A 14,171-nucleotide genomic window follows, 5' to 3' on the forward strand; every position below is an offset into this window, starting at 1 on the left:
TCTGTCAGTCTTTACAGATTCACAATTTGCCACAAACATAAAATAATAAAGTTTAAAGACAGTACTTAAAGTGTATATCACTTTACAGACACTGGCTCTCTAATGTTGCTCTTATACTTATGCCCTCTTGCCTTTTCCGCACCATTCCAGACCCATCACTATCTGTCTGCCCTACTCCTGCAAGTCTTCCTCACCACTCCATCCTGATCACAACCTCTGCTCCAAACTATTATTTTATAGACTATTTATTCCTCTTCCCAGCCATATTACAAAAGAAACACACATTCGCTCTGGAAAATCAGTCTACAATTAGAAATGCACACACACAATTTTAATCCCAACACAGGGGGTAAGGGTGGGTCAAGCATTAACAGTTCCAGGACAGCTTTTCATTGTTTCTTTCAAAATTGACATCATACAGTTCACACTGTTTTTTAACTCACTTTTTTTCTTATCAATGTAACATTTACTCCTTCTCCTCATACCCCTGAGAAAAGGATCCAAATGCAAGTAGATTACTTGTAAAGTACAAAAAGATCAGCAAGAAAGTGAGAAAATTCAGGAGAAAATTCAAGGTGAATTATCAAGCCTGCTACCACTATGGGCACCTGGAGCTTAACTTCATGAGAAAACTCTGGGAAACAATATAGAATTATCCCACCCAAGTGTGGAGGGAGCTGGGGTAGGCCTATACCAACTCCTGTCAGTCACTAGTTGAGGGGCACTCCCAGGATGTCCTGCAGGAGACTCCCTAACACTTCGGAAGGAGTCCTCAAGTAGAGATGCAGATACTGATTTTTGGAAGTAGGTCGTCTCCATTTAAGTAAGTAATAAAACCCAAGGGATATGGACAAGTACTAACAGCATCTGCTATACCCCACATCTTCGACTACTCTGTATCATTTGAAATTTTATAAATTAAAATGACTCAATATTATATAGAACTGCTTTCTATTCAACATTTAATAATTGCAACTAAAAGTGCTTAGGTAGTGTTTTCCTAGGTAGTGCGTCTGGGACTAAATTTAAAAAGAAGCACATCAGAAATCAAGGCAATCAAGGAAAAATAACACTATTAGGTTGAACTATATGAAATGCCAGGTTTTTGTTTCTGTTTTTTTTTTCAGACCAAAAACTGTTAAATATTGGCAGTTTCATATGGTTCAACCTAATACATATCAAACTTCAGTTATTTCCTTTCTGGGTTCCATATCTATTGTAGCACCTATTTGCAAGATCTTTACTTCTACCTCTCCTTTCTTTTTCTCTTCTTCCTTTCCTTTGTTTCTGAGGAAATGTAGGCACAAAAGTCAAAACTAATGACTGCTAGTATACTGAATATACAATTTTTCATTTGTGGCCAGACCAGGAGTGAATGAATGAATGAATAAATAAATGAATGAAGCAAAACAAGACATACATGAAGAATATATCTCTTCCAGTCCCTGTGACTCCATTCTTTCAACTAATAGAAAAGTAATTACTGCCTCAAAGGATAGACATACTAAAACCACACCATACACACTAAAAGTTGGTGTAAGACTACCCCAGCTCCTTCACCCCTTACAAAACCAAGTCTGTAATAGGAATAATTAAACCACCATGTATATAAAAATGTTTATAAACCTTTTTCAGTTTTCTTTATTTTCATGAAAATACACTCACTTTGTAAGGAAAAGTACATAGCTACAATAGACATCTATATTTAGTTTTAGATACTGCCAAAGAATTGAAAAATGGAAGAAGAAAAGGCAGATATATGATCATATTTACCTGCAAAAGGAGATTTCAACATGGGACTCTCCTCTACTATTATACCTTCTTGTGCCTTGTGTCCATGCCTTTGCTTGTACTGCTGCACAAACTCTGTGGAATAGATGGAATCTATAGGATTTATTTCATTTGACTGTGTGGTCTGAACATTGCCTGTGTGTTCAGAAGAGCACAGCAAGTCTTCAGTGTGCTGCTCTTCTTTCATTAGGTCACTACCAGATAATACTCTCAAACCAACATCAGGAAACTTCAGAACAGCAGAGTCTGCCTCCCCAAAACTCAAGGCATTTGATATACCAAAGTCATCATCCTCAGGAATGGGGTTGTACCATATTTCTCCTTCATCATCTGCATCATTTTCCTCATTAAAGTCTAATGAACAGTCTCTTGATAATGAAGAATTTGTAGCAGTACACACCATATACGTACAATATTCTTCAGATGATTTGAGGAAAGGTCGTGACAGCTGCAGTTTAGGTAGAGAAACGGGTGAGATGGATAAATGACTTATATCTTGGCATTTCTTATTTTCATCTTCCAAATTAAAAGATCTCAGAGTACTCTGATATAGCCAATTGCGTTTCTTTGACACAGTGATGCTATTAAGTGGCTTATGACCCCTGAAGCCAATATTATCCTTCAGATCTTCAAGTTCTCTTCTCTTCACTGAAGATTCATAGACATTTTCAAATAAGTCTGTTTCAAAGAAAAAAGAAGGCAGAATATAATGCTTCGCATACCAAGAAAGGCATGTCACTTAAGACCAGTTATTAAAATACTATTTTTAAGGGCTTCCCTGGTGGTGCAGTGGTTAAGAATCCACCTGTCAATGCAGGGGACGCAGGTTCGAGCCCTGGTCCGGGAAGATCTCACATGCCACGGAGCAACTAAGCCCGTGCACCACAACTACTGAGCCTGCACTCTAGAGCCCGCAAGCCACAACTACTGAGCCCGCGTGCCACATCTATTGAAGTCCACGCGCCTAGAGCCCGTGCTCTGTAACAAGAGAAGCCATGACAATGAGAAGCTCCCACACCGCAACGAAGAGTAGTCCCCCTCACCGCAACTAGAGAAACCTGCGTGCAGCAACGAAAACCCAAAGCAGCCAAAAATAAAAATGAATAAATTTATTTAAAATATATATATATATACTATTTTTAAAAAGATAAAAAGAAAGAAAAGTAATATTAATCACATTAGAGACAAAAATTGAACAAGAAAAATTTTGGATTTTCCACCTAAACATGATTTCTATTATTTAGATATCAGACTACTAGTATAGGTATCATAAAAATTCTAAGAAAAAGGATAAACAAACTCTGAGACTGCCTTTATAAATATCATAGGGCTAAAAAAGCTTTACCCTAAGCAAAACATGCTTTATAAAAAGCTTGTACAGAATGCTTTATACACAGTATGCCTTTAATTAATATTTGAGTAATTTTAAACTCACTGCTACAAGGACTTTGGAAAACACAAGTAAGACTACTACATTTTCATACAAAGATTAACTTTGAATAAATCTTTCAAAACAATTGTGTCTTACTTATTACTGAATGTCTTACTGATTATTAAAATTTCAAAATAACATCTGTTTCCTAACCATATAGTGCAGTAGCAACCTATGCAGTTTAAGTTCTAAATATCTAAGGCAAAAATAAAAATAAAAGTCCCTAAGGAGGCCCTTGATTAGGACCAGGTATCCTGTCTCACAATAAGCACAACACAGCTATGTTACTGACAGGCACAAACTTAAGCAGCAAGAATACAAGAATGAACAAAATAGCCCCTGCTCTTAAGGAATTCATAGCCCAATGGAGGGTGTCAAATACTTAGATATGTGTATGTATTAATATAATGTGATAAGACTCTAAAAATGTGTATGTAACATTAATTCCATATAAAGGGGAAAATTTTTTTGCACTTCCAAAGAGTTACATAAAGCTGGCTTCAATGACAGTCAATAAGCTAAATAAATATATATCATAAACTAACTCAATACACATAGATAATTAAAACAAAACCACATTTCTAATTTTAAGATCATGTCAGGTTTGTAAATTATGGTCTATGCTACTTTGAGTGTGTACTTGGTTGATTTATTTTAGTATTACAGCAAGTAAAATATAATAGTCCAGTAACAGAGAGTGATAAAAACACATTAAACTCTGAGAAGCTTAATAACAACCAAAAAATTAGGCTCATGCATACTAAAGGTTTTCAGGAATCTCCCTTCTACTGAAAAAAAATCATTTAAAAATGTAAATTTGTCCTTTTTATAACCCTAAATACCTAATCAAGCAGATTAATTTAAAAACAAAACAAAACCTTAAACACAAACTGGGTTTCAAGTTCAATAGTTCCAGAGGCAGGAATAGAGGAATAGACTAAGAATCAGAAGGGAAGGAATCTCTCATGAATGTCTACTGTGCCAGATATTTATTTACTCAAGAAATATTTATTGGGTGCCTATTATGTGGCAGGAACAAGAGATAAAGCAGTAAGAAAGCCCTTAACCTCCTTTAACCTCCACAACAAGTCTGAGACAGGTAGGATTATTTCCATGAGCCTCAAACATATGTGGAATATGGCCAAGGTGCTAGCCATAGAATTCAAATTTAAGCCTGTCTAACCTTAAAATCCTTGTTCTCACCTGTCTCCCCTACACCATGCTACCCACTAAAAGTAGGGAAGTAGGTGTCCCTCTTGAGCCTTATGATAATATCCACCAAGTTAACTTTATAGGGTGGCTCCTGGGATTAAGTAAGATAATGTTTGAAATACTTTGAAAACTACTCAGAAAAGTCAAGTAACTTGCCTGAGATCACCTGTTGGTAAACGGAAGAGGCAGCACTCAAAACAAACTCTTCTGACTCCAAAGTTTGTAGGAGTACATCTGGGTTACTAGCTAAAGGATACCCACCTCCACTCTCCAGGATTTAACATGCAAACATGTAACAGATAGTCAATAAATATCTTGAATTGATTTGGTTTAATTTAACTAATGAAACCTGAAGATTCAAGAGTCTTTCTATGGTTCTGTCTTCTTTACACTTAAAATTAAGAACTGTCCTGGACATGTATCCAGAAAAGGCAAAAACTCTAATTCAAAAAGACACCTGCACCCCAATGTTCACAGCAGCACTATTTACAACAGCCAAGATATGGAAGCAACCTAAGTGTCCATTGACAGATGAATGGATAAAGAAGCTGTGGTGTGTGTATGTGTGTGTGTGTGTGTGTGTGTGTGTGTGTGTATATATACACACACAATGGAATATTACTTAGCCATAAAAAAGAAGGAAATAATGCCATTTGCAGCAACATAGATGGACTATAGACTAGATTATCATACTAAGTGAAGTAAGTCTGACAAAGACAAATATCATACGATATCACTTTTATGTGGAATCTAAAAAAAGATACAAATGAACTTATTTCCACAACAGAAACAGACTTACAGACATAGAAAACAAATTTAAGATTACCAAAGGGGAAAGGGGGGGGATAAATTAGGAGTTTTCAATTAACAGACATCCATGACTATGTATAAAATAGACAAACAAGGACCTATGGTATAACACAGGGAATTATACTTAATATTTTGTAATAACCTATAAGGGAAAAGAATCTGAAAAAAGAATATATATATATATATATATAACTGAATCTCTGTGCTGTATACCTGAAACATAACATTGTAAATCAACTATACTTCTACAACAACAAAAAAAGTAAACTGATTATAGACATTTCTTTTAAAAAAAGTACCTACTGTATAACTATATTCAACATCTTGTAATAACCTATAATGGAAAAGAATCTGAAAAAGAGTGTGTGTGTATATATATATATTTATATCTGAATTACTTTGCTGTACACCTGAAACTAACACAACATTGTAAATCAACTATACTTCAACTTAAAAAAAAAATTAAGAACTGAAAGTCAACACATACTCAGGAATCGCTTGGAACTTCAGAGTTTCTAGTGACCACAACCTTTTGCTGAGTGCACTAAAATCTAAGATCTATTTCACACTTAAGGTCAAATCCTATACTATTTAATAGCATTTCAGACCTTCACAGGATATTACATGTAGTTTTGACATAATTATAAATTTAAAGCAAAAAACTACAAAATTATACAACTCACAATGGATATGAGCCATATCTATTTTTTCTCAGATGTCTCTCAAAACATCCAAAATTTTATATAGACACATTATTTTGAGTCTTTTCAGAGTTTTTTGATGTACATTGTAAATGGAATAAACATGCTTCTACTTGTACTATATTCCAAGGAACTACAATGAGAAAAATAAAGCTACCAGTATCCCATATTTAAACCAATTGATACATCTATTGATATGTAATGAATATGTAATATTAAAAGGAATAATTACATTGTGAGACACAATACAACTATTTTTCATGAAACTACAAACTACATAAACTTGAGATGAAACAGTCTGCTTGCTATTGCTGAATATTTAAAAACACATAATGCTGAAGGTTAAATTTAGAGATAAAGAGGTACATTATTATACGTTCTGATAAAAGCCAAATTTATTCGTTATTAAAACTGAATATAAGTGACACATTATTCAAGGCAGAAAATTTTACCTGGGCAATTATTTATATATAACTTAAAGCATTTCATTTTTATCTCAGTTAATTAAATGGATGCATATGAATATAAGTTACACAGAAATGGAAAGCTATTTACCATCTTCCCTTCACTCCCCATTTATGCTAAAATTAATGTTAAACCTTACTGGCATAAATGTAAAAGTTACCTTTAACTTCAAATTTTATATATATGTGTGTGTGTGTATATATATATATATTGACATTTATAGATTTATATGTTGAAAAAAGACAAGTAAAAAAAGATATAAAAATAAGTGTGCAAAGTTGCAAGGCAAAAAAGTCTTTATTCTCTTGCAACTATACATGTTATGGTATAACTATCAGACTCTAATTAAAGTCATTTTCCTTGAAAATCTGTAAGAGAATGCGGAAGTGGCAATTAAAAGTTTTTCACTCAGAAAAATATTTACATAGTGGTGAACTACTCAAGCCAATTTTGTGTTCTCAACTATTACGTATTTCATAATAAATCTAGATGATTTACTATTACTAAACATTTAACTAGTGCCCCAGATCAAAATCAACAGCAAACTTTCTGGGAAATTATGTACTGCAGCCCTCATTGAAAATGTACAGTATCTACAACATCTTTTCATCATTTAAAACATTCTACTGCAAAAACAAACTGTTGTTTTAGCTTACTTCTCTTTTAAAAATCCTAAATAAAAGCATTCTTATGAACAATGTATTTGAGCTTAAATAAATAAAAGCAGCCCTGCTTATAGAGTCAAGCTTGGCAGCCCAAATGAAATTACTAGAATAAACTTAAGCCTTAGGTTTACATATGAGTGTGTTTATATGTATGTCTTTATCTTTCCCAGATAAATCTAAATGAGGAGAGGGGTACAATGAAAAGAAAAAAGGTATTTTTCTATCTTTTATTTTTCCTCCCTTGTGACTAGCAATAAAAACTCTTAAGAAAAAGCTGTGTGCTAGCTTTGGGGACAGGAAAGTAGAGAAGGAAACTTTGAGACTCTTTTCAGTTCCCTGAAAGTAATGAGGAGGAACAAGAGAAAAGAAGCACAGAAGAAAAGATGAGTAGAATAAATAAGTGCTCCTAAAGTGGTGTCCTCTAGTTCAATTCCCAATGCTCCCTAAAGCAGTCCTTCTCAACTTCAGATCACTTCACTCTCTATCCAGGATCCTAATATATTTTCACAAAGCCTGCTTGCCTTTCTCTTGATAACAGCTAAGCGCCAGGCATGGTACCAAATGGATTATCTTTTTTCATCATCACAGCAACCTGAGGACTGAGGCTATGCAGAGCTGAGTAACTTGTCCAAGGTCATAAGGCTGGTAAGTGGTAGATTTGATCAGAAACCCAGAATCTCTATTCTATTAGCCATTACACTGTATGGCATTCTCTCTTGCAGATTCTAAAATCTCACTTTTGTTGGTGCAAGGTGAGACTAACATGGAGGGATCTGCTTAAACTTGTCATATATAAGTAGTAAGTATAAATTCATACACATAAAACTGAAGCAGAAAGAGCTCAAGTGCTTTGCTCTAATAGGGGTTAGTTTAAGTATCAAGTATCAGAATAAAGTAGAATGCTTTTTCAAAACTTTTTAAAATGTATCAAGATAGGTGAATGAGATACTGAGAATTCTAGAGTCTACTACTCAAAGTGTGTACCAAACAGCAGCATCTACACTGCGAGTTCATTAAAATGCAGAATCTCAAGGTCCCACCCCCATACATATTAAATCTTCATTTTAACAAGACTTTCAGAGAATTCATATACACATTAAGTTTGAAAAGTTCTGCTCTATAACTGCGAACCACACGTTGAGTGGCAAAGGTCTGGAAAACAGCCTTAGGATTCTCAAAACATAAACACCACTTAGAAATGTAGGACTTTCAAAAATCAACACAACACTAGTTTCTGCTGAATTTGTAATTCAATGTTTTCCTGCCACCAGCAACTCCAATGTTTTATGGCACTCTTCCCAAAACAAAAAACAAAAACAAAAAAATGGACTCACTTGCTCCTGGGGCCACGATGGCAGAATTTCTAACAGAAGAATTTAGAGCTAGAAGACAGTCAAAAAGTATTTGCCTATAGTTACTAGTCTTGAAAGGGCTAATGCATAAAAGAATTTGTTGGAAAAATTCATAAAAATAATGTAGCTCATAAAGTTAAGAAATTGAAGCTACAAATACTTGAGAAGGGAATAGATAGGAATCTGCATTAACAGTGTCAACTTCACTTTAAGATATAATGCACAAGATCACACCAGCTATTTAATACTACTTTTAAAGAACTGTCTAAAGATTTTGAACAGAATATTACATGCCCCAATTTTTTTTCTTTCACAGATCACAGAGCAAGAAGAGTAGAGTCAAAGTAGGCTAATTATTTTTTAAAGCAGTAAAAGGCCAAAATAGCTCAACCCAGTGCTTTCCGATTTATTTCTGAGTACTATATGCTAATTAAAACTTATTTATAAAGACTTATAATGAAGCATAGTCAGCAAATAGATTAAAATTCCTTTGTAACGTTAAGGCTTGAAGAAACTTTACAATATTTACTATGTGTAATGACTTTAGATTTCTTAAATAGTCATCTCAATTAGTAACAAATTGGTCAATCTGTGAGCACTACATTCCCAACTGCATCAAATCATTGGCAGTATTATACTATCAAAAGTTTTAGTGGTTCTTAGTAGGAGCCAGAAATCAAAACAGAATATCATTTTGGCTTCCATTTGTCATATAGCTTCAAAAATTTCCAAAACACCTAAGTAGATTAGGTATTTCTATCTCCTTATATAGTTATTCTGTGTTATAAATTCTAACTATAACTTTATTTTGAAAGAAAACATCGCCACAAATAATATTGTACAGAAAGATGTGATATAAACCTTCTAAGCTATTTTTTAATACATTTATTTATTTATTTATATTTATTTTTGGCTGCATTGGGTCTTCATTGTTGGCGCGGGCTTTCTCTAGTTGTGGCGAGTGGGGGGCTACTCTTCGTTGCGGTGCGCGGGCTTCTCACTGCAGTGGCTTCTCTTGCTGCGGAGCACGGGTCTCTAGGCGTGTGGGCTTCAGTAATTGTGGTAGGCAGGCTCAGTAGTGGTGGCTCGCGGGCTCTAGAGCGCAGGCTCAGTAGTTGTGGCGCACAGGCTTAGTTGGTCCACAGCATGTGAGGTCTTCCTGGACCAGGGCTGGAATCTGTGTCCCCAGCACTGGCAGGCAGATTCTTAACCACTGCGCCACCAGGGAAGTCCCCTTCTGAGCTATTTAACATCTTTATACAACCAAGAATGTACTGCTACATTGGGACTGCCCAGTTAACTTTTTAGAAAACATGATTAAAAGTAGAATCCAAGTAACCAATTTGAACTAAACATTTAAAGGTAAAGGTTTAAGATAGATAAAGCAATTGACTAAAAGAAAGACTTTAAACCTATTCTAGGATTCCCCCATCTTCTTTGCAACTTTGAGGAAGTTACTTACCCCTCTAAACCTTGTTGAAATTCCATCCATCTCCTCAGTCCAAGCAATTTAATAGAATTAATTGGATCAAACCTCTAAAGACATTTAGAGTCCCTTTGACCTTATATAAATAGGGGTTTTGGAGTCATAAAGACCTGAGTTTGAATCCACATAATAGTGTGAATCTATATACTAGTATACATAAACCAAATACTAGTTTAAGTGACCTTGGGCAAACTACTTAACCCCTTCTTTGCTTTTGCTGTTGTTGTGCAATAACAGCTGTCATACCTCCATGGAGGGGGGAGGGGAGGGAAGTAATAAAGATTATATGAAAACCCCATAAAGTATTCAGAATGGTTTTAATAAGTTCAACTAACCTTCATAAAAAACAGTTTTTAAAAAAATTAACTCTTCAAATCTATACTAGATATATAAACATTGAACAAATTATTTTCATCTTTCCTAAAAGATGAACTGATGATTTGAAAGGAAATAACATCTGAGAAAGTTTTTAAAACCAGAGATTATCTAAGCTTTTGTTTAGATTTCTTGTAAAAATATCTAAAATACCATCACATAATAATTCTAATGTGCCATTTAATTTCTTTTAAAATTGGTGTCATTTAATTAGTTTCTCAATGAAAAAATCAATGAATTCATTCCTAAGAGTTACTACAGTTATTATTACTTTTAAAACACTTCAATGTTTACACAACAACTGAGGGTGTTAAAAGCCATCAGATAGTAATGTCTAACCTTTGCAACAAAAGGGTAATACATATTTTACTTAAGTTTTATACAGATTTTTGTTATGGCTAAAAATTAACTGTCTTAAAAAGAGTTAACTGAACTAAAATCAGTGGAGGTAAAGATATAATAGCACTAAAATGTAATAAATGATTACAAATACTTTACTACTGGAAATGCATATTTTAATATGAACTTAGCATAAAGTACACCTCTCTTCACAAAAATTTACATTCTACTATCTTTTTATTCAGGTGGAATGGAATAAATTTGAGGGAAATTGACAGGTGTGGGTTAGAGATTTATAGATTCAAAAAAACTTCTCGTTTTGTATACACTTGAAGTGAATTATTTGATTTGTCCTCATTGTGTAATAAAAAGTTTTGTGAACTTTGTTTCTCCCCGTTTTGTGTTTATTGGTTAAAAAAGTTAATGTGTACAAACCTAGTCCTGTAGGATTTGTAATTCTTAACAGACAAACTGCCAAGTACTGTGAATACTTTTACATTTCAGCATTTAATATTTTTTAAAGTATTACTGATATGTAAGTCATTATGTTCACTAAAAGTCTTTAAAAGTGTAGTCCGAAAGATCATGTTGTTTTTGGCTCAGTTTAAAGGTACTTCTTTCACAAGAGAATTCTTTTACTATTTACAACAAAAGAGATTTCTAGAATGGATAACTTAAACCTTCAGTGAAAACTAAAAATCACACACATACAAAATAGGGAGTAAAATCCTATTATTAGGACAAATATACTTTTTACAAATTCCTTTAAATGCCTACACTTTCTTAAAAAGTACATAAGACATACTTTTCTTCTGATTAAAATCCAAGTGCCCTTCATTTTCCACAATAATAAGATTACCTACATTGCTATGTTTTTAGGGGGGAGGGGGAGGGGAGGGAAAGGTGAAGAGAAGAAACGTGAAAACCCACCTGACTAAAAAGAAGTACTACTATGATAGTTTTTTCGGTTTGGTTTGGTTTGGGGTTTTGATTGTGTGTATCTGTCTGTGTACACAAATGCTTCTGACCGGGAGGTGTAATGAGTAAAACGACAGTTTATGAAGCCCATAAAGTCTAACTTGGATCAAATTCAAATTCACAAACTCCACAAAAGTCTACAGATTAGCCCAGAGCTACAAAGAATAAAAGTCAAGGCAGCGCCGCCCAACTCTTAAACCGACTGAAAAGCAAAGTGTGGTGAACTTAACCTTTACTCACTGTTGCGCTTAGAACTAGGTACACTGGTTCTTAGAGAAGAAAAAACAAAAAAACCCAAGCTCCTCATGCCACTGTCTTAAAAAAATAAACAAACAAATAAACAAACAAACCCGAGATAAGGCATTATACTAGGTAACCTGGAAATGGCATTAGGCTGCCACTGACGTGACCCTCACTTTGGCACCGGCACGTACCTGTCTGCAAAACCATACCTTCTTCTTCGCTCTTAAGACAGAAGCCCGGTCGGTAAACACATTTTGATTGCAAGGTATCCTACCTGTCAGCGTAATTCTTTGGTCTGGCGGCACCGAGACGACTTGGCTTTCCCGCATTTTCAAAGCGCCCAGATTTGGAGACGTTGCCTGCGCTCGGGTGACTTCGGGGGGTGTCCTACGAGCGCGACCCTTCATTCCCAGGGACAGCAGGCGTCCTTTGTACATCCACTTCTGCAGCTTCTTGACTGTCACCGTGGGCGGTTTGAGGAAGGGGAGCCCCTCCTGGCCGTCTTCTTTGCCGCGGCTTCCCGAGGAGCGGTGGGGGTCCTCGGAGCTGGGAGGCCGGAGGCCGGAGGGCGCCGCGGCCCGGGAGCTGCCTCCGCTCCAGCCGTCCATCCCGCCTCCACGTGGCGGGGGCTCGTCCGGTTCCCCGCGCGCGCCGCACCTGATCCAGCTGTCGCTCCGCCACCGCCGTAAGGGAAGCGGCTTGGCACCCACGCGGAAGCTGTCGAGGCTTCTGCTGCAGGACAGCCGCATCCGAGGAGTCCGCGGGCGGCCTCCCCCCGACTCCCTCGGAGGCGACCGGGGCGGGGACACCTGCTGCCAAGGGCAGCCGCCGCCTCCCCGCTCGCAGTCTCGGGGGCAGGTTCGGCGGGCCGCCGCGCCGCAGGGGGAAGGCGGCTGGCCTGGAGCCCGGGCTCCCGCAGGGCAGCCGCGATCCGCCCTGCCCCGGTCGCCCTGCCGCCTGCCCGAGTCAGGGGGCAGGTCGTGCATGGCCTGGATCAGCAGATAATAGGCCTCTCGCAACTGGGTCTGCAGCCTGCCTGTCTCCAGACGGCCGCCCTCCGCCCCTGGGGAGGAGCCAGCGGCCGGGGGAGGCGGGGGCCACCGCTCCGCCTCCGCCCCCTCAGGCTCCGGCGCGGGCTGGGAGCCGCCGGGCAGGTTCTCGTAGTAGTCGGCGTCGTCCTCCTCGTCCTCTCCGCTGCCCTCGGAGCCCGGCGGAGCGTGCAGACAGGCGCGAGTGAGCCCGCGGCCCGAGGGTGCGGCCTCCTTCCCGCCGCGCGGCCGAGGCCCGAGCGCCCCCGACCTCTGCGGCCGCCCTCCCGGGACCCGCGCCTCAGGACACCACGCCTGAGGCGACGGCGGCGGTCTCTGCAGCCTCCGCCGGGCTCCGCCGGCGCGCTCCCGTACGGGCCCGCCCGGAGCACCCCCGGCATCTCCCTCGGCAGCCGAAGAGGCCGCCACGGTGGCTGCTGCGGCCGCCCGACGCCCAGGCCCCCCGCCGGCGCGAGGACCCCGCCTCCCCCGGAGCCTGGACAGCGTCCTCCTCAAGGGGTCCGTCATCCCCCTCCGCCTCAGCAGCCAGGCTCGCCCGTGGTGCGAGAAGAGCTCGGAGCCCCGCTCGGGAGAAAGCCGCGCTCGCGGCGGCGGCGGCGGCGGCGGCGGCGGCTCCCCATGACCGACACTGGCCCTCGCGGGCTCCTCACATTCTTGGCATAACTCTGCCGCGGGACGGGTGGGGGAGGGCGGCGGCGCCGCAGAGCGCATGCCCCGGAGCCCCGGGCCGCAAAGGGGCGCGCGGGCTGCCGGCTGCCGCTCTGCGGGCGCCGGGCGAGGCAAGGCGGAGGGCGGGGAAGGGAGGTGAGTGAGAGCTAAGGAAGACCGAGGGATGCAGAGAGAGCGCACCGAGGGGGGGTGGGGGGTTGCAGTAAGAGTCGAGGGGGGAAAAAGAAGGAGCGGGAAGGTGAATCTGCGCTGGAGGCTGCAAAGTTCTGGTTGGGGAGACGGAGAAAGGGAAAGTGCCCTCCTGGCTGCCACTCAGTCACCTTCACCACCCTCCGCATTGCCACCACTGCACGAGGCGTGTCCTATAGTGCAAGTCCTAGCTTGAGAGAAAACAAAGATTGTTTTGACGGATAAGGTATGAGTACAGGTGTATCTCACTTAGTGCAGTGTGTTCTAGAAACGTTCCGAATCATTTTAATTTGTACAGGGAGCTGCCTATTTAAAGGTAAAGGAAATTTGCAGAGATTCCTTTTCAATTAGGAAGAATCCTTTTGTCCAAAAAATCACCACTGGTGTCTCTTTTTAAAGTATATTTTTTTCTTCC

The 14,171-nt window shown here is 39.3% G+C and overlaps 1 protein-coding gene across 2 annotated transcripts in view; it reads right to left on the minus strand.

Moving 5' to 3' along the window:
* Positions 1–13,609, minus strand: part of SYDE2 (synapse defective Rho GTPase homolog 2) — a gene marked incomplete at both ends in the record, with an annotated part of 36,569 nt that extends 22,960 nt beyond the window's left edge. The window contains 3 exons of one of the 2 annotated variants that reach the window (XM_079726599.1): positions 1,774–2,469; positions 12,124–13,036; positions 13,253–13,405. In XM_079726599.1, the coding sequence (XP_079582725.1) occupies positions 1,774–2,469; positions 12,124–13,036; positions 13,253–13,405 (1,762 nt within the window). Of the gene's footprint in view, positions 1–1,773; positions 2,470–12,123 lie in introns of both variants that reach the window. The other variant, XM_079726598.1, reaches the window with a different exon arrangement.
* Positions 13,610–14,171: the final 562 nt, after the last annotated feature.

Source organism: Hyperoodon ampullatus (genome assembly GCF_949752795.1).
Source record: "Hyperoodon ampullatus genome assembly, chromosome: 2".
In the NCBI taxonomy this organism is placed as follows: domain Eukaryota; kingdom Metazoa; phylum Chordata; class Mammalia; order Artiodactyla; family Ziphiidae; genus Hyperoodon; species Hyperoodon ampullatus.